Source organism: Argopecten irradians, chromosome 1 (assembly GCF_041381155.1).
Source record: "Argopecten irradians isolate NY chromosome 1, Ai_NY, whole genome shotgun sequence".
Taxonomy (NCBI): domain Eukaryota; kingdom Metazoa; phylum Mollusca; class Bivalvia; order Pectinida; family Pectinidae; genus Argopecten; species Argopecten irradians.
This window is the reverse complement of record NC_091134.1, coordinates 31,211,911-31,232,403: the sequence shown is the minus strand read 5'-3', so window position 1 is coordinate 31,232,403 and position 20,493 is coordinate 31,211,911. Positions and strand designations below refer to the sequence as shown.

Here is a 20,493-nt window from a genome sequence, read left to right as displayed (position 1 = left end):
TCCTTTAATTCGCTACTAGTCATAGAGTTCTGCATGGAATGTAACCAAATTTGGCCAGAAATATCCTTGGGAGAATAAGAACTGAGTTTGTATAAATTTTGGCTCTGGTCCCCGGGCAGGAGGGGCGGGGCCCAATAGGGGAATTATAGGTAAATTCTATAAATTGCTACTTAATTGTCCTAGAGTTTTGTATGGATTGTAACTAAATTTGGCCACAAACATCCTTGGGGGTAGGAGAACAGAACTTGTATAAATTTTTGGCTCTGACCCTCAGGGGGCAGGAGGGGCGGGGCCCAATAGGGAAAATAGAGGTAAACTCTATCAATCGCTACTTGTCCTAGAGTTCTGCATGGATTGTAACCAAATTTGGCCACAAACATCCTTGGGGAAGAGGAACAGAACTTGTATAAATTTTGGCTCTGATCCCTGGGGTAGGAGAGGTGGGGCCCAATAGGGGAAATAGAGATAAATCCTTTAAATCGCTACTTCTCATAGAGTTCTGCATGATTGTAACCAAATTTGGCCAGAAACATCCTTTTGGAAGGGGAACAGAAATTGTATAAATTTTGGCTCTGACCCCCAGGGGGCAGGAGGGGTGGGGCCCAATAGGGGATTTAGAGGTTAATATTAAAATTCCTTCAGAAAAGAAACAATGAACCTGTATTCAGAAAATTATTTGGCATTACAAACCAGGTGAGCGATACAGGCCCTCTGGGCCCTTGTCTTCAATAGTATTACTAAGGACTGGCAGATTTCAAAATCTACATTTGTCTTTAAGGTGTCTGGGCTTGGCTGAAGATAAAAGGAGACAACTCCCAACAGATGTAAATGATCTGTCACATATATCTGAGGATCATTTATCACTGAACCTGCCTGATATTCTGTGATTTTGCTCGTGTAATATTTTTGGATATGTAACAAGTGTAATATGACCTGGAGAAATTTTCATTGGCTGGAAATTCATTGTTACGTCATGACAGAAACAATAAAATTACATCAGGAAAAATTATGTCAGGATTTCAAAGATGGCGGGGGAAAATGGTGATCCTCGCTGGGGTTTCGCAAAACATTTTTACACAAGATTTTTCATAATGTAGGTTTTTGCAGTTATGTGATAAAAAGAATCTTAAATTTGTGCTCATTTCATTTAAGACATTATGAAACTCATCTTGAAGTTATAATCTTTGCTTGCCAAGGCTCGCAAAAATAAGAATTAGACCTGTTTAATAAAATCTCATATGAAATGAATACTAATTTAAGATTCTATATTCATCACTTAACCTGCCTGATATCAAGTGACTTTGCCTGTATAATATGACAAATATTGTATATGTCACAAGTTGAAATTTATCCTGGAGCGATTTTTGTTGGCTGTGACATACATGTAGGCAGGAAACTTATTGTGACGTCAATATAGAAACAATGAAGGATTCAGGAACAATGTGACAAAATGGCTGTCTCCACTGGATTTTTGCATTGGAATTCTTTGAAATGTTCATCGGTATTATCATGTGATATAAAGTATCTTTTAATTTAAAATCCTATATATATTGGAGGATGTGATAATTCAACATAACAAACACTAGCATTTGTCTTGTTTCAATTTATCTTTTAAGTTTCAATGATTCATACAATATATATCATAATTATTTACAAATTAATTAACAGAGTGTTTACCTATCTATCTTATGAACAAATATGTACAATCAGATCTACTATTTACATCATGTATAAGACCTACAGCAAACTTACAAACCATTCTTTATTCTCTCTTGGAGAATCTTCATCATTATGCAATAAGGACAGGTTTTGTTTAGTGTTTCAGATTAAGAAGAATATCACGTGAATAGTATTGCACATGAAAACATTCCACAAAATTATCTTCATCTAATATCCATTGTTACAAGATTGCATGCTGTACAGTTAGTTATTTTTGTGAAAAACTAAAAAAAAATTCCTATAGGGTTTTCAGTTCTGGTTAAATAGTTTAACCATTGCATATTATTTCATGGATAAAGTTTTGTCACAACAAAAATGTCCTGCAAAAACATCACAAATATATCATCAGATTACCCCACAAAAAAATTTTCAGCTATATTTAGAATCAGATCAAAGTACATGATTTGTAGCACTCTTAAAAAACAAAAGTTTTGTTCAGGTTTCACATTCCAATCAAATTTATTTCCATTGCAGAACAACCCCCCTCTTCCCCTGATGTAGCAGTACAAGCTATACTAATTTGGTAAAACTATAGAAATAGTCAATACACTGTGGTAGGTAAGGTCACAAATGTTATCACAGATCTGCTTTTATACCCCAAATCTGACAAAATTGCATACACACTTGTCTTTCCCATACAATAAATACATTACAGCATATATAGGATCAAAGTAGAGACGTCCACAAACGTATTTCCGACACTCGTAATTATATAGCGACAGGATTAACCTATCTTCATACAATCTACAGGACGTCCTTGATACTCCAGGGGTTCCCATCATTTACAATCTATACTCCTGGACTATCTCATAGTGAAATTGAAGGCAGTTCAGCAGAAAACATGTGACCAATCACAGGCTAACAAATATTTCCTTTGAAGTCTACAGAGAGAGCGACACCTTGCCCCTGACACCAGACTTAGACATTATGACAGATAGATGTCTGGTACCAGTCTCAGTCAACCACAGTGTACTGTTACACAGCTCTATTGATGTACATCAAATGACTAAATTACCTGTTCTGTTCTGTTGCCTCCAGTTTTACTATTAGATAGTCCAGGGGTGTAGAGATCGTAAGTGATCGGAACCCCTGGAGTATCAAGGATGTCTACAGGAAGGATGCAGCAGAAAATTTATCTTTAAACAAATATTATTGTTGTTTTGGGAGAATGTTTGCACTACCGCTTTATTTCTAAACATGACCAATAAAGTGTAGATAAAACAACATCATTTAGATAAAACAACATCATTTAGATAAAACAACATCATTTAGATAAAACAAATTAAATTGAGATGTTATTTTAAATGCAGATATATTATACAGTTATAATTTTCAGTTTATTGATCAGCACTGCCATAACAGAAAAAATCATACTCCTGGAAAATAATTAATTCAACATTTCCTAGATTACCTTAGATTTGGCCATATTCATCTTTCAAGGTCAGAGTTATGTATTTTTCACATTTCATGGTCAAAAGTCTCTCACCCTTAATACTGGTTATCTATACTGAAGCTTTTCACATTTTGAGATTAGCCTTCCATGTATGTGCAATTTTTTCACATTTCAATGTCAGCCTCAGGTTCTGATTTTATTTGTTTCACATCTCAAAGTTTGCCTCTCCTTTTAGATTAATTATTTCACATTTTGACATCAGCCTCCCGTTCTGGTTTCATTGTTTCACAGTTCGAATTCAGCCTCCCATTCCGGGTTTAATCGTTTCACATTTCAAGGTCAGCCATCCGTTCCGGGTTTCATTGTTTCACATTTTCAAGGCCAGCCTCTCGTTTCGGGTTTAATCGTTTCACATTTCAAGGTCAGCCTCCCGTTCCGGGTTACTCGTACCTACATTACTGACCTGTGTGGTACTAATATCAGGTTGGTGTTGATCGTCCATTGACCCTGTTTTGTCGGCGGTGGGAGCTGGTGTAATTGGGACCATTCCCCTCGTATTCTCAGCTGGCTCTTGTTGTTGGATGTATTTCTCCATTAACCATGCCTGGCCACGATTGAAGTTCCGACTCAGCTCAAAAAGATTTAATACTGACATTTTCTGTGATTAGAGTTAAGGAAATTATCAACTGTGTTTCACATGGATGGATAATGTTGATGAAATGAAACAAGAAAATATCAGTACACGACAAGTCTCATTCTATAGTAAATATTGCGGTGGATGTACTACATTGCAACAGAAAATCAATTCTAGGGATAATTCTCAAAATGTCATTCAGGACATAGAAATGTTATTTTTCAAATGTCCATTAGTTTTAGTTTTGTCAAATACAATCATTAGAAAATAACATGAATAATAAAAATAAAAGATTTTGATAATTTAATTGATTATTTTTTATATTGTTGAATGAGATCTGATTAACATGGTAAAATCCAAGGTCAGTCTCATTCACCCCTAGAATTTCATCATGGACTGATCTAATCTTTGATTTAGAATAGCTTAAATGTGGTTTTAGGAGTAAATGAGTTCAAAACATCCCAGGCATTGGGAGACCAACAACAGATGAAAATCGTTGGGTTTTTAAAACATTAATAAAAAGGATACAGATTTATTAGGCAAGGGAGGTAACTGGATCATAGATGGTGGCTGGGTCAATCGCAAGTCACTGGATCCTGTAATTAACAACATTACTGTATGTAAAGCATTATACCATGGTGTATTATTAACTTTTGAATCACAGATTAATGAAACAACTTTTTTTTCTTTTTTTTTAATAATTATGAAACATGAATGAAATAGACCAGGTTTAAGAACAGAGCTATAATTCATTCAAAAACTTAATATAAACAATTAACATCACATATAATTAATTTTCCTTCAGGAGGAGCAGATATGATAGAGAAAGACAGCAGATATTAACAGATGACGCAAGATTTCAGATTGACCTACCATTAGGGTGGAAATACTGGTGAGCCCTAGGGTTGAACACAGTACCTCTCTTGTATGGCATAAACAACGCTGGTAAACTCACATCTGTCAACAAAAAGTACAGTTAGACTTAGTGTGCAATGCTGACAAACATACACACACACACACACACACACACACCACATATACACACACACACAAACACCACATCTTATCATATCTAAATATAACTCCAAATGTCTTACAGGCAGGTGACAGTAATAAAACAAATACATTCAAACCTGAAAATGATCTTTTTATCCATGTGGTCTTCATAACAGGTTAAATTATGTTAATATTTACAGTCAGTGGTGAATTGATAGTATAAACCCCGTTGATTTCTACCAAAGGCTACTCAACTTTATTTCTCGATAGATTGAGTATGTCACGCGCAATTTGGAGCCGCGCGGATGAATTTATGATGGTCAAAATCAGAAACTTTTGGTGTTTTCAGTACCGAACGTACGTTCGATGAACATGTAGGTATCAAAATAGGTTTCAACACATATACATGTACGTGTGTAAATACAAATGTAGAAAAGTTACATTGTTTATGTTACTACCGTACCTCTTTTAGCAATGCTTCCGTGGGTATGATAAATAAACAATGTTGTACAATGTACAGTTTTGCACATTCTGCATTCTGATGACGTCGCAATGTTTACATGTTGTGTGTCGGTGAGTGTGTGTCGGTGAGTCTGTGCTGTTCGCTACAACATGTAGATCTACATCATATTTGTATTTTTAACATCTTTGGTTGTACGCAAATGGATAAGATATATCAGGACAACATCAGTCTTTAGATGGATAAGTTTAACCAAAACGACCAAGCACGACAATGCATTTTTGTTCACCTCGCGGGACAGACAAGTCCTGTACGTTATCTACTGTGAATCTACCTACACAATGTACGTTTGGGTGTTTCGAAATATCAATGAAACGGAATCCTAGAATTGTAGCTTTACAATACTTGTAATAGATATCTCTAATATTTATTGAAGTGTATGAAACAACAATATAAATATAAGCTAACATTTAGAGAGCGGTAAACGTTTATAGTAGTGGGCCTACCTGTGTTTGTACATGTTCCTCGAAACGACGTTCCGATACATTTGAAAATCTCCAAAATCCGGAAATAATGTCATGATACTATCTTAACATCCATGTATTCAAGTAATTTCAAACGTGAACTGATTAAGTAGAACTCAAGTGATCACAAAATTGAAGAAACTGTCTGTTTGTCACACCTCCTTGACACAGGCGGTTTGAATCGGACGCCGCGTCACAACTACGTTAAATATCCTGCCACGTTATGAATTGTGTAAGCGTGTGTAATAATACGAAGCAAAAGATTAAAACCAAACTGCTTTGCACCATGGTGTTTTTTACAACAGATAAATATAACGATTTATAGTTTCATACCGGGAAAACACCAGATATATGCTTCATCAGACGGAACTCATTTTATTTGTATGTTCATTGATAAATTGGCGGGAATTTCCGCCACTTCGAGTGGCTGTTCCAAATGCCCGTCGGAACCAAACGATATAATCCAATTTTAGTCTTATAAATGCCATAAACACTATAAAGTGTAAATTTTGAGCTATGAAAATAATAGTTCAGACTGTAAATATAAGGATTAAAGTCTCTCTCTGGTGGTTCTATCGAAGGATAAAGTTGAGTAGGGTATCGATATTTGTTTCATGGACCGCTTCGCGGTCCATTCCAAATATCGATACCCTACTCAACTTTATCCTTCGATAGAACCACCAGAAAGAGAGGTTAAATTATGTTAAAATTGGCCAGTGGGGATCTTATGAGAGTGGTCATACAGGCTGATGGCCTTTATTCAGAAATGGTAGGTTTTATTAAACCTTTTTAACAAATGTGTTTCTAATTCATACTGACAATTACACATTGATAAGAAAATTAATTCATTACACTATAATTAATCATTAAGCTACGAATGTAGTTGAAATGGTTTTGAAGCACTCTGACATTGACCTTGACCTCTAGTTATATTAGCTCTGAAAAGAATCAACCCATGACCTCAGCTGACACTGACCTTTCAAAGCATCATACATCTCCTCCTCTTTCTTGCTGAGTTTATGCTGCCCAGCTAGCTTCCTCTCGATGTCCTCCTGAATTTGTTTGGAGATCTTGCTGACCATCTCTTCCTTATGTTTGTTGGATTCCTCCTCAAACCAGGCCAGACGGTCAAGGAACTGGCAAGAAATCAGACACAATACATTCAATATAGGACAGACGGTCAAGGAACTGGCAAGAAATCAGACACAATACATTCAATATAGGACAGACGGTCAAGGAACTGGCAAGAAATCAGACACAATACATTCAACATAGGACAGACGGTCAAGGAACTGGCAAGAAATCAGACACAATACATTCAATATAGGACAGACGGTCAAGGAACTGGCAAGAAATCACACACAATACATTCAACATAGGACAGACGGTCAAGGAACTGGCAAGAAATCAGATCCAATATGGTCATTCTAGACCAAATGGTCAAGCAATTGGTAAGATATCCAACGCAAAACATTCAATCAAGGATGGTCCAGATTTATGAAGTACCCAAAGAAAACCACCAACTAGTACTTGGTCAGTACTTGACCCACAACATTTATAATGGGGTTGATGGCTATAGATTCTGAATGGTGAAAAACACTTTAACCACTATGCCACTCCAGTCTTGGTAACTATGACTACAGTGAACCCTTTTTACTGCATTGTACTTTGTAAATAACTTAATGAAAACACTACAAAAACATTGTCATTTGAAGGATACTGATAAGTTGTATTATGAAATACCAAAATAATTCCACAATACCCAGTCCAAGGGAGAGAATTTACAGATGTACATTTTTTGTAATAACATCTACGAAGAATATGACACACAATAAAAATTCCAGTGTGAAACTCACATCCTCTGGTATGCCTGGGCCCCAGTGCTGAGGTGTGGGACGGGACGGTCGTGCAGGTCTGGTACGACGTACTGACGGCATTGGCACAGACTTCCTAGTATCTGGAGCAGTCTCAGGTCGGCTAAAATCACAGAAAACTTCAAAATCTTATATCCTGCTTTAACTTAAAGTAATGTGCAAGATTATATGATGATAAATGTTTGGCAAAGTTTATAATAAATATCAGAGCCAGATTTTCTCTATACACCTAAAATTAGTGATCACATTGAATTCCAAGATCGCCACCAGGGCCTACTTCCTGTTTTCAGATTTTGGTTTAGTTTATACAACAGAACTTACTTTGGACTAGTCCTAGGAGGTATGGGGATGGTATCCATGGAGGGCGAGGCAGTATTAACAGGGACTAGGGGTGGGGGTTGTGGTTGGGCCTCCCGTCGCGTGGCACTACCGCCCGATCGTCGACTCTCGTGGGACAGGGGGCGCTGTGAGGACCGGGCGGCCTGTTGTTGTAGGAAGAGTTGTTGTTGTTGTTGGATCTGTAGCTGTTGTTGTTGCTGTTGTTGTTTCATCTGTTCCTGCATCTGAAATCGTGTTTGCTCCATTGTCTGTAGACTGTCGGTCAGCTGTTGTAGACGTTTTCTGGGAGTAAAAACAAGGTAAAGTTATGCTTGTAGTCATTTGTCTATTGTCCGACTTTAAAGAATAATAACATGACAATTAAGTCTGCTGTATAATATATCTTAATCTGCCATGCAGTCTATCAAAACATCGAACTCCCTTGCCTAATGAGATCCACTTATGATAAGGCCAAAAGAAATAATATGTCTGTTTAGGGTTACCCGACCAACCCTAAATTTTTTCCTCCGACCCTAATTTTTTTCCACTTTTCTAGGATTTTTTTTTTTTAAAGTAGGGATTTCCACCTCAGACTCTGGTTCCGGCCATTATTTTAGAGTGAAAGACGAACTAAAAAAAAAAAAAAAAAAATCCTGACCTACAGATTTTTTTTGCCAAAGTAACCCTAATGTAGACCTAATGAACATTTCATATGAAAGCTACCTTTTATTTTACATGCCAATGGTCTAGAGTACCCATACATGTTGTTCTCTAAGGGAAAAAATTGAGGTTCTAATGTAGAACCCATTTGATAAATTTTCACAGACCTAAGGAACATCGAAAGCTGTCATATTTGACCCAATAAGCGCCCCTGTCCCTTTAAGCACTCCTTCCCCATTTGGAGGCCTCGATTTTACTTACCTTGACTTTTTAAAAATACATATTGAAACTATGAAAACCATGTAGGTTTCTCTATTTAATTTCATTTAATTTGATTAATGGCTTAACCTGTGCATTATTTTGTGCAATAAAACATCCCTTCATTTAAATTATTTTAACTGCCTTGGGCACTTATTGGGTTGAAAATGGTATGTATTTCTGTACAGAATATACTTACTCATACTCCTCCTGTATGTAACGCAGATCAGTGTTGTGTTTCTCCACCATCTCATCAAACTCTCTCTTGGGGATCATATCCTATAGAATCAATAAAAAAAAATATTTAGAATGTCTGGATAATTATCTAAATTTTAATTACGGTAAATTTAAAACAATATTATGCAAAAATCCTACTTTCTAATTGATTTATATATGAAAAAATGGTCTATGAGTGATTTTATGGTAAAATAATGCTGAAAATGGAATCTTGAAAACAGAATCAGAAATAGTGGGGGGTTATTGCAGATATGGTCCTAATTATCAAACGACTTGTGTAAAGGGGAGGTGGCTTATTACTGAGCAAGGAGCATATTCCTGGTAGAATCAGTGATGGGAAACAGAGGATTGCTAATTAAATAATTATGTTAAGTTTCTTTGATTAGAAATTAATCCTTTCTGTATATAAAAAAACCCACTTCAAAACAAAATGTATTTGTATTTCTATATATATTATATATATGGTACACCATGTTTAGTTTTTTGAGATGTTAGTGGATAAACATAGTAGTGAAACCTCCTATATATCAAAGATCATAGGAGTTTCATATCAATGACATTACTGTTACAGACCTCTTTTGGTTCTGGGGTCAGCTCCTTGGGAGGGGGTGGTGGGGTTGGCTCTTTTGGAGGCGGTGGTGTGGGCTCCTTGGGGGGAGGAGGAGTCGGTTCCTTCGGGGGTGGGGGAGGGGGTGTTGGCTCCTTAGGAGGTTCAGGTGTCAAGTGTAGAGCAGAGCTAGCCTGGTCCCTCAACTCTTTGTTAAGGTCTTCTTTTCTCCAAGTGTCAAGGTCAATGCCAGCCATGTCAAATACCAAAGAGTTCAAGGTCATCGTACCTGGAAGATGTAGAAGTAAATAAGATACCTATTCAGTCTTTGTATACAACAGTCCCTTGCGGTTAGGTATTACTAAAATATATGCTGTGTCGCTCATGGAATAAGGATGTAACAATCAACATATCTACTCGCAAGGGCAGATAACTCTGTAATATGCAAATACCGAATAGCAGAAATGCAAAACTAGGCACACATTAGATGTATTGCCACATAAATGTGATAGTTCATACATTTCAAATTTACATGTAGTAGGTGTTTAAAAAGAGACTCAACTATTGTAAGTTCTCACCTGAGCACAAACCTTTAAATTGCTTCAACAAAGGTAAAGTCCTTGGGTAGAGTAAAATCTTTACAGAAATAGATCTAGAGGTATCTGTGAACGTTTACTCACCACACTGCCTGTTAAACTCCAGTGGCTTGAGTCGTCTACCTATGTACATGACGAGCGGGAGTGTACCACACGAGGCATGCATGGAGTCACCTTTGGTGGGATTTACAGACAATAATGGGAACGGAATAGCTTCAATGTCCTTCACTAGTTCATTAGATACTGGTTCTGGTTGTTTCTTCACTTCTTGGTCTCCAGGCAGACTGATCTCAACATCGTCAGATAGGGAGTCAAAGTCACCCACATCACTACGTCCTCCACGACCTCTAGGGGTTGTTGGGACATCATCGTCGCCATGGGGCTCAGGTAAGAACACTTCTTTTAGGTTCTGTATTAGGAATAAGTACAGTGTTAATTAGTTAGTGTACTGTACACGCAACTAAAATGCCATCAATTTTATGAATTATCAATTCGGATATAAAACAAATAAATTGAGACAAAAATTCACAATTCCAAAAGAGCAACAACTCGCTAAATATTCATTCAGTCACTTAATTATATCCAATAAATAAATCAAGTAAAAAATAATAAGTAATTTATACTTAAATATACACTAATAATTAATATACACATTGTATATTTGCATAACAAATTTGTAATTATTGAACCAAGCGTATCAAATAAAGGGAGATAATTCCTACCTGAGCCTTGATTTCCTCCATGTCAATGGTTGCCATGGCGAAGATTTCCTCCTGAGGACCGATATGTACAGATACCTGAATGTTCTGTGGGTCCTCCTTGGTGGGTTTTGTCCAAACACCATCTGGTATTTCTTCTGGGATTTCAAAGGAAATCTCCTCGAATCTAATACAGTATAAAATAATATAAGGTTATTTCTGATAACTTAGGCCAGATCGAATTTACCAAGGGTTTACTGAACAATTTTCATTTTTTTCATTTGCATTGTGGAAAGAAAATGTGATAAGACAGGGTTTCAAACTGTAACCTTTTGATTTGTTTTCTTGCTCTATGAATTAAACTCTCTGGTCACTGATAACTGACCCTATACAATCCTGTAAAACAGTACTGATGTACATTTTAATTTTTCATTACCATCAAACAGCATAGAAATTAAATTGTACATTAACTCAAATATCAACACTTTTCATTTTGTATATAGATGTTACTTTATAGATTTAATAAAAAAAAGATACAGAACCTTTCAGATATCATTATTACATAAAGTTTTAAAATTGCCAAATAATCATCCTCCAGAGGTAAAATCAGTACAAAATCGATTTCTTAGTTACAAATTTATGTGTGCATACTCATTTTTGCCTGTGGCATCTTAATCAGCAGTTAATTGAGAATAATCCCCATTCTGATTCATTAATGTCAGTAACTGGGGTCAGAGAAACATACCTTGACTTAGGTGCCTTGTCGTCTGCCTTTTTCTTTTTCTGTAATTTGTCTGAATAAAAGTAACAAGACTCAGTAAATAACACATGCATCTTTATATAACTTTTATACTTTTTCTTGGTTTGTATATCTATTCAATTACTATCCAAGTTTCAACGTAGCATAGATAAAACAAGAAATATTGATTCATTCTAATAAGTTACTCTACATGCATGAATCAAACCTTTAATCTGTAAATCTATGTAAATATTTCAGACAAATTTAATCAAAAAAATAAACAATGAAAGCTGTGATATCTGTCAAGTAAAATGTGTTAAAATTATAAATTTATCAATAAAAATATAAAACAAGTTTGTGTCGTCGTTTGAGATGCATGCAAATACGGGCAAGGGAAATTTTATATTCATGCAAAATACTAAGAATCCTGAAAGGGTATTGCATGCTATCATAAAACAATGTTGAAATACAGTCCCTAATCCCCAGCAGTGTAAGAGATAGAGGTCAAACAAGATATTTCTTTATTGTAGGTCAAAGGTCAAAACGCAGGTAACAGTGACCTACATTTGGCATTGGAGACATTAAGACCTAAATAAGAGGTTTTAGTTACAAGAAGTACCTGGTATTGGAAATTAAGAATGAACAACAAATGTGTAGATGGACAGACGGATAGACAAAATACAAATTATATTCCCTCCAACCCCAACCTACTCCCGACCCCCACTCTATGGGTGTCATTTGGGGATAGAATAATGAAAAGCAGGCCTGCTTAACAGTAACTACATTGATGGCAAAATCTGCATCCACACAAAACTACCAATAAAATCGAACAAAAATTGAAATTCTAGCAAACTTAAAATATCTACAATGGTGATGAGAATGAAGGGGTGGTAAGTGGTTGTTTGGAAACGATAGTCTAAATCTTTGAGTGCACATGTATCTATGGTAAGAAAATGTACAACTGTATATTACAGGTGACTTATATATTTAGAGGCACATAGCCAGTTTTATGCATTTCTAACCACATTAAGACATATTGCTTATCCCATTTACCTATACATGTATATATGCTGTAATCAATTAGTATTTTAGTTCTTAATAGAAGGAATTTATGTTGTACATGTTTATATACACTATTTCTCCTAATTAACAAAGTCTTTCAGGGAAATATAAACATCTAAATATGTGTTAGTACATTATTAATCAATTTATATACTAAAAAAAATATAAATCTGTATGCATATTTGTCATTGTAAAGTTTTCCTAGCCATGGAAGCTAGGATATTTGAAAAAGTTTTAAAAATTTCAAAAATTATCTTATTGTCTTGACTCTTCATCCCTGGAAGTTTTCAATGACCTGTTCCATCAGTAGAAAGAGATCAGTTCATATTTATTTTCAGGGAGGCATAAGGTTAATTTTGACTAATTCTGTATGAGTTTTAAATGTATATCTTACAATTTTCTCAAAGTTTTCACAAATATGAATATAATCTAATATTACCGCCATAGAAACATGGCTGTTTTCCATGCAATTTAAGACCTTCGCCGAAAGATAACTTATACATATTGAGGAAACAAATAGGAAATGATGTTATTATAAATAGGGAACAAGGTATGTTAATAAGATATGTAGGAAGGATGATGAAAAACTAAATATGCCACCCGCTACAGTGAAGGAAAACAAATAAATAAATTGTTGACATCCATGTACCTGGTTCTGTTTCTGCAAATCAAAACAAGTAATGGGATATGAGAACAGGTTGTAAGTTAATTAGCTGAAAATGAAATTTGATTTTATGGATCAAAATGGTAATGTAAGTGGTATAGGATATATGGTGAAAGATTTTTCTGAGTAAAATAAAATAATTATACACAATGTTTAAAACAACACATATATTAAAAACAAAATAATCCAAGCTGATAGTTGGTTATGCAACTCCTGGAAAAGAAATTAGAACCAGGAGTCCCAGGAGAGAAAGTATTCTCTGCATTCTAATCAACACCTGTCATACAAATCTAGGTTGTGACAATGTTAGAACATCCATAATGTATTATTACCGGTACATCATTTTTTACTTAATTTTTGTTCCAATCAACATGTTTATATGAGAAATTGTTTACTGACATGTTGAAAAAAAATTTAAAAATGGAAAGTTTAGAATTGTGACAAATGATAAGATTCATAACTAAGAGATATTGATCTCACCTTGTAATGCTTTCCCCTTGGATCCTATCAGGCCTTTAGCTTTGGGTTTGGGTTCTTCAGGAGCCTGTAACAGATACACTAGCAGCTTTACAATAAGTCATGGTTTTAATCTTCTATTAGAGAGAGAAGATTACTGCAGTACTGTTATACTGCCAAAATGGCATCTTTCAGCAAATAAAAAAGGGCAACAACTCTGCTAAAATTGAATTTAAAAGTTCATTTATGACTAACAGGCAAACGTCATTAGAACAAGAAGAACGAAGCTCAAGCACAAACAATATGAAGACCACCTTGCATTTAAAAGGAAATATTCAAAAGGAGACATACCTTTGGCATGAAATGCTGAAAATTCCCTTTGAACTGATTCTATAAAGAACAATAATCTTTAGATCATTTTACATACAAACATGTTCAACTCTCCTTGATACTTACCTGTGGTTCTTCGGGATCCAGTCTGCCTGTTTTGTAGGTTTTAGCGCCATATTTGATCATACATTTGACGTCCTTCTGGTCCAGCCCTGTTGGTGTAAACACTCTCATGAACAGGAAGTTATCATATTGAGGCTCGTGTGTCCACGTTGACACTTCCTTTGTAGGTTCCACTTTCTCCTCGTCAGCAAACCTCACTTTCTGTAAAACAATAAGGGGAATTTGAATTGACAAGATAGGCATACTTTTGCTTAGTTACAGTATTCAGACATCAATATAAAATTTGTGAAACTTTAAATGGGTCCTTTGATTTGTATAGAATTACACCGGGTATGTGCATGCCTTTACAAAATAAAACATGGTCTAAATTTTAAACAATCTTGAAAAATATGATGATTACCAGTATGCCTTTTCTTGTGAATCATGATATTACTAAATCTCTATTTAAAAGTTGATAATGACAAGACTAAAAGCTATCTAATAGTTGTCAATATTTCGATTCCTATGTCTTTTTTTAAACTACGTTGTATTGCATACATATTCCAAAACATACAGGTACTATCTTGGCAAAAATGTGTATAAAGAAGCCCTAATGCCACTTCTAGATTCAACATTGTTCCTATCTACCTGTTGCTTTATTATAAATACCAACACAATCAGCTCATCATCTGTTACAACTATACCACCCTCAGTCAATCTTACCAGCTGAATCTTACTAACCTTTGGTGTTCCGACACGGCTACTAGCGCCCTCTCCTTCTTCTTTGCCTTCTCCCTCATTCTTTTCTGATTCTTCATCTTCGCCCTCCTCTGCTGGCGTTTCAGCCTTCTCACTTTCCTCCTCAGCTTGCCCTTCCTCTGCCTCCTCCTCTTCCAAATCCTACAGATATGATAATACATATAAAACACTATTCCGTTGTTGCATATTGTAGAGTTACCTCCCATGAGGGTAGGTATGCATTTTGATGTCGTTATTTGTAAGCAAAACTCTTAATGTTTTCTTTGAAACATATGAGGTTATGCTGTCAATAATATAAAAATTCATGGTGTTAATAAAGTAACTTTCACTCATCGTCAAGGTTTCTATAAATAAGATTGTTTATAGAAAGTGTATAACAAACTATGTTTATTAAGAATAAATTTTGTTGGTCCTAAACTGAGGTTGATTTACTTTAACCATGTAAAACTGTACAATGATTAATTATGGATACTGTACTGGTATACATACCGAGAGTTTATCACTGTCACCTCCATCATCATGTCTGTTTAGTTTTATTGGCATTTCGTCGTCTTCTTCGCCTTCTTCCTCTGAACTCTCCTCTAAAGCTTTCGAATATTCCTGTACATGCTCTAGTCTGTCAAAGATAGCAAATCAGTAAGTAAGTTGAAATGGCTTCTCATACAGACTCTCAATTTTTTTCTAAAACTTAGGAGCATTCCAGTGTATTCTAGACTCCCAAAATTTCAAAAGAAGTTAGCTAACATGGACTGTCCTGTTAAGTGTCCCAGTTTTTCTCTGGAACTTTGGATTACAAAAACTGTACATGCACGTATGTACTCATACAAGACTGATATTTTTAGTAATTCAATAACTCTTCAAAATCTTGGTTTAAAGAAATACAGTATAGGCCAGTTATGTTTGGGGGGGATGATATTTTCATGATTTCATGGGTCAAAGCCATGAAGTTTTGAAAATTTGATCCGCCAAATATTGAAAAATGATTGAGTCATATATATTCTAAAAGCCAGATCATGAAAATTTAAAACCATAAAAATTAAATTTCATCAATTTTACTTAATTTTTAGCCAAAAAAAGTGTGAACATTATACAATTTAGATGGTAGTTCAAATCGCTAACATTTTGTCCTACGAAAATAACCGGCTACATGGTAGTTCATCAGATATAATGGCAGCCCAATTGACCAGAAACATTGTAAACATCATATTGATAAATTTGCTCAATAGAAGATTCTTCATTTTAGGTTCTTTCCATTATTATTATTATTATTATTATTATAAGGAAAGTTGTCTCCCACCTTCCAAATATGAAGTTAATTTTTTCTGAATACTTTTACTGTAACCAAATTGTTAACTTGAGAAATATCTTTCTAGTTTTTATGACAATCAAAATAATTTTTTCTGTATGACTTACCCGAGCTGGGCCTTCTGTTTAATCGTCTCTATAAGGAACTTCCATCTCCTTCCATGACCCTTGTTGCTCATTATTTTGGCAAACAATTTCTCCCAATTCATTATTCTTTTCTCTCTGGCAATTCTCTTAGACTGAAAAGATAATGGATTTTCTCACATGAAATTCATATAAACAAAATATTCATGTCAATTTCGTGTCAAAAAAATCACATACATCTCATGTGAATTTCACATGAATAATATAAATTAAACATGAATTTCATGTGAAAAATTCACTTATTGACATTTTTTCTCCCTAGCCGGAGTTTGGTTATCAATGGCAACTAGAGTTATCACACAGAAATTTTTTTTTGTACACTGCCTCCAATGACTAACTGATAACTACATACAGTCAACTGCTTGTTGGAGGCAAAACAGAAAAATGCAAAGTGGGACAGAACTATGTACTCAAAGAGAGTAAGCATACTCCATCTTATCAATTGTTTTAGTCAGATCAATCTGGTCAAATTATGGTCTAGTCACATTCTCCAATGAGTATAAGGTGTAAAATATATTTCAGACGTCTACAGATTTGTTTTGCCTTGATAAAAGAGCCTCAACTGATAAATTTTAACTTACATGGGCATCAACCAGCTGTAGACGTTTAATGGCAATGTTAAGTTGTCTTTGTTTGCTCTCGTAATCCTCGTGGAGTTTTTTAAGGGCGGTGCTCTTTTCCTCCCAGGGAGTGGAGTACACGTGTACTAGACGAACCAACTCATTGACTGGCATGTTGAGGTCACTAATACTGTAATGAGGAATGATGGAATACATTTAAGTCTTAATTAAAATTGAAAATTATGTCAATTAAGTCGAAAATAATGAAAATGCAAAGTACTATTTTCCTAAAAGTATAAAGTAGACATCGATGGATCATTATCGCTAGCCAAGGCTATTGATTACGTTGGCAAAGATGCTCGTGGATAGATATCAAGTAAAATAAACACTGTTTAATCATATTTAAAAAAAATCTATTCCACATACATATGCATTGATATGATCTATAAAAATGTTGCAATAGCTTGAAGAAATCCTTTGAGAAATTAAAGGTTAACTGTATTCATACATTTTCTTTGTGAAGGTATACCGGTACATAATAGAAAGGTCTGAACTTATTTCCAAAAGCTGATGTGTAACCTTTACCTAAAATGAGTACGGTATAATTAAAGCTTTCAATGAAATTATTAGAAGCTGGAGAATAACAGCCCTCCTGAACACTTTACGGTCATGATATTTACTTAGCTTGTAGATATGATACGATTGAATTACACGTAAGAGTGAAGAAGCTGTAGTGTTAATACTGACCTCCTGAATACTTTGCCCGTAATGGTGGCGAGCTTGATCAGCAGTGTTGGGGGTAAGGCATGTTTTAACATCTCATCCTTCATGTCCAGCAGCTGCAGCACAGAATTCAATACAATTATATCTACTGAACGCATTAATGGCCGCCTTAGTCTCACCAATAGTCTATGACATAAAAGGTTTTTTGAGTTTCTTTTTTAAAAAAATCTGTACAATGATTATGTAATGTGATGCTGAAACTGTGTATACAAGAACAATTCTAGCAATATAAGATAACTGTAAAAAAAATGCTTTAGCATTTTTGAAATAAATCATTTCTTAAGTTATGACATTAATTGTCTCGTATTTGTTATAACTGCTAAATTTTATTTACAGTATTGAAACAATGCAATTGATACAAGATTTGATATTTTACTGCAAGTCACATATTCATACCCATGATTTTTGCATTAAAACAAAAGAAACTGAAGGTTACCTCTCTGATAGAGCCGTGTACGAGTGCCATGGAGTTGAGAACGCCATCACACAGGTTATCAAACTTGTTAGGCTCCCGTCTAGCCGACGGGTCTGGCTCTTCATCTCCTGAACTGTCTGATTCATCTGAGCTGTCCTAAAGTTAAAAATAAAAGGAGTTAGATACAACACAAACCATTTGTGAAAGCTTCACTAAATGTTCCTTTATTGGCCCCTTCATATTTTGCATTAAAAAATGTTTTAAGAAATATGTCTATACTGTTCATTGGTATACATAAAACTGAATATAAAAACAAGTTTTATAAATCCATTTTCACTTTTAAAAGCCAGTATCTAAAATACATTGATAAGTTAAAGGGCTAATACATTGTACTCTGAAATAGACTGGTTTTATGCCAGCTAATTATTTCTGCTGTGTCCATTATTATGGCGACCATGAAATTTGAATAAGAGTCTCCCTGCTTTCAATAAGCATTAAGTAACTTTCGATTTTTTCTATTTTAAGAACTCATTACTAATATTGGGTTGAATATGGTATATTTCCCATGAAATTCATATTTATACTTTATACAGACACTTAGTTCTATTCACCACATGTGCAGTACTACTATTCATTAACAACAGCTTGTGAAAATCTGTGTCTCTAACACAGGCTATGTCCTACCCTTTTTGTATTTTCCACTTCTTCTTCATCTTCCTCCTCTGCTAAAGCTTCCAGATTCAACCTCCCTGTGGATGAAAAATAAAACCCATATCCAATGCTACAATGTGATTTGCACATAAAATCATATTTCTCTATGGTAAATTGTATAATTTCTTAAACTCTTCCTCATATGTTTTTCTTTTGATTATTCATTGAAAAAAAAGTTTTTAATATAAGATTGCATAATCAATATTTAATTAACATGCTTATTTATTTTTTAATAATTAAGTCATCTATAAAATTTGTTTTGTAAGAAGTCTTGAAGAATGAATTGATTTAAAGAAGCAAGTATAAATTCATTTGCTGCAGTGATAAACTTAAGTCACATTGGAAGATCTAGCTACTCGTCAAGATATTTGCTTTTCTAGGCCCAATTTTACAGTACAAACTATAAAATGAGGACTGTTTTATTTATAGACATCAATAAAACCTAATATATTAACACACAATACTTTTTTCTATTAATCTCAGGTAGCTACATACTTAACATGAATCATCTACCTTGTTATCAATTTACTTCATTATATTGAAGATCATTCTATTCAGTGGTGTAATTAATCTAATTTCATTCTTGTTCGTTACATTTTGTAATCTTTAAAGATGCTCCATCGCTGACAAATGGTATTTTTTCACGACCAAAAACAGGGGCAGAAGATTTAGTATTTTTCTTCAGTTACAAAAAATACTTACTTTACACCATTACTACCATTGGAAAGTTCAAGCTTCTAATTTTACTTCAAGTTAGAATTACAAAAAAAAATTAATTGCATCCTGAAAAAATTCTGTGGCACTAAATCATATATGGAATGAAGTACTGATTGTGCATGCAACAAAGGCAAAATAAATTATTTTATATATTTTTTTGTGTTAATTAGACATATATATACACTATTAAACACCAATTATTGTTCAAGTGATGAATATCATTTATGCTCTGTCGGCGGTGAAGCATCTTTAACTATAATCCATATGCCACAGCTCTTCTTAATTAAGTTTGAATAATAGTTTCTTGAAATTATTATTAATGCATGCTGGAAGTTGGTATATGAAATGATGTTCCGTGTGATTGTACCAATTTCTAGTTTGTGCGCTATTTAAAAAGCTATTAAGTGAACATAATAAGAGAAATTAAAGGTATTATGTAATGCATTATGATGTTTATCAAAAATCTTCTAAGCTAACATTACTGCTCATAAATTATTACCACTGAAATGGCAATTAACGTTAAGCATCAAACCGAGATGAAAGTTGTCATTAAAAATTCATCACAGTTCCGTTCAATTATTTATAAATTGTAAACGGGCACCTGCTGCCAACGAAGCGGCATTTATGTGCTTTACGTGCTCAAATCGCCACAGCTTATAAATGATAGAATTTCCTTACCTCTGTCCATGGCAGCAAATCACAGTATAATCCAAATTACGGTCGCAATCCGACAATATCGTGTCATATATATGTCCCGTTCATCTACCAGTAAAGCACTTTAAATCACGTCCGCCATATTGTTTATACTGCGGTTGCTACGCGTTGGCGAGAG

The 20,493-nt window shown here is 34.6% G+C and overlaps 1 protein-coding gene across 1 annotated transcript; it reads right to left on the bottom strand.

Annotated features, from left to right (window-relative positions):
• Positions 1–1,573: 1,573 nt before the first annotated feature.
• LOC138323945 (neurofilament heavy polypeptide-like) lies at positions 1,574–20,493 on the bottom strand. Its single transcript, XM_069268901.1, has 21 exons — positions 20,340–20,493; positions 18,918–18,982; positions 18,255–18,389; positions 17,783–17,874; positions 17,057–17,225; positions 16,440–16,570; positions 15,516–15,642; positions 15,009–15,167; positions 14,292–14,489; positions 13,860–13,923; positions 11,660–11,708; positions 10,939–11,101; positions 10,301–10,625; positions 9,647–9,909; positions 9,036–9,115; positions 7,922–8,221; positions 7,583–7,703; positions 6,703–6,862; positions 4,620–4,703; positions 4,275–4,342; positions 1,574–3,770 (listed from the first exon to the last, which is right to left on the bottom strand). Exons 1-21 carry the CDS (start codon positions 20,347–20,349, stop codon positions 3,522–3,524), a joined length of 3,012 nt encoding a protein of 1,003 aa, XP_069125002.1. The 5' UTR covers positions 20,350–20,493; the 3' UTR covers positions 1,574–3,521.

What these genes read in the sequence shown, in the direction of transcription:
- LOC138323945 (XM_069268901.1), bottom strand. An exon ending in GGAGTTTAACAGGCAGTGTG is followed by an intron (nt 9,910 to 10,300) that starts GTGAGTAAACGT and finishes TACATCTTCCAG; the next exon opens with GTACGATGACCTTGAACTCT. An exon ending in TACATACAGGAGGAGTATGA is followed by an intron (nt 8,222 to 9,035) that starts GTAAGTATATTC and finishes TTTTACTCCCAG; the next exon opens with AAAACGTCTACAACAGCTGA.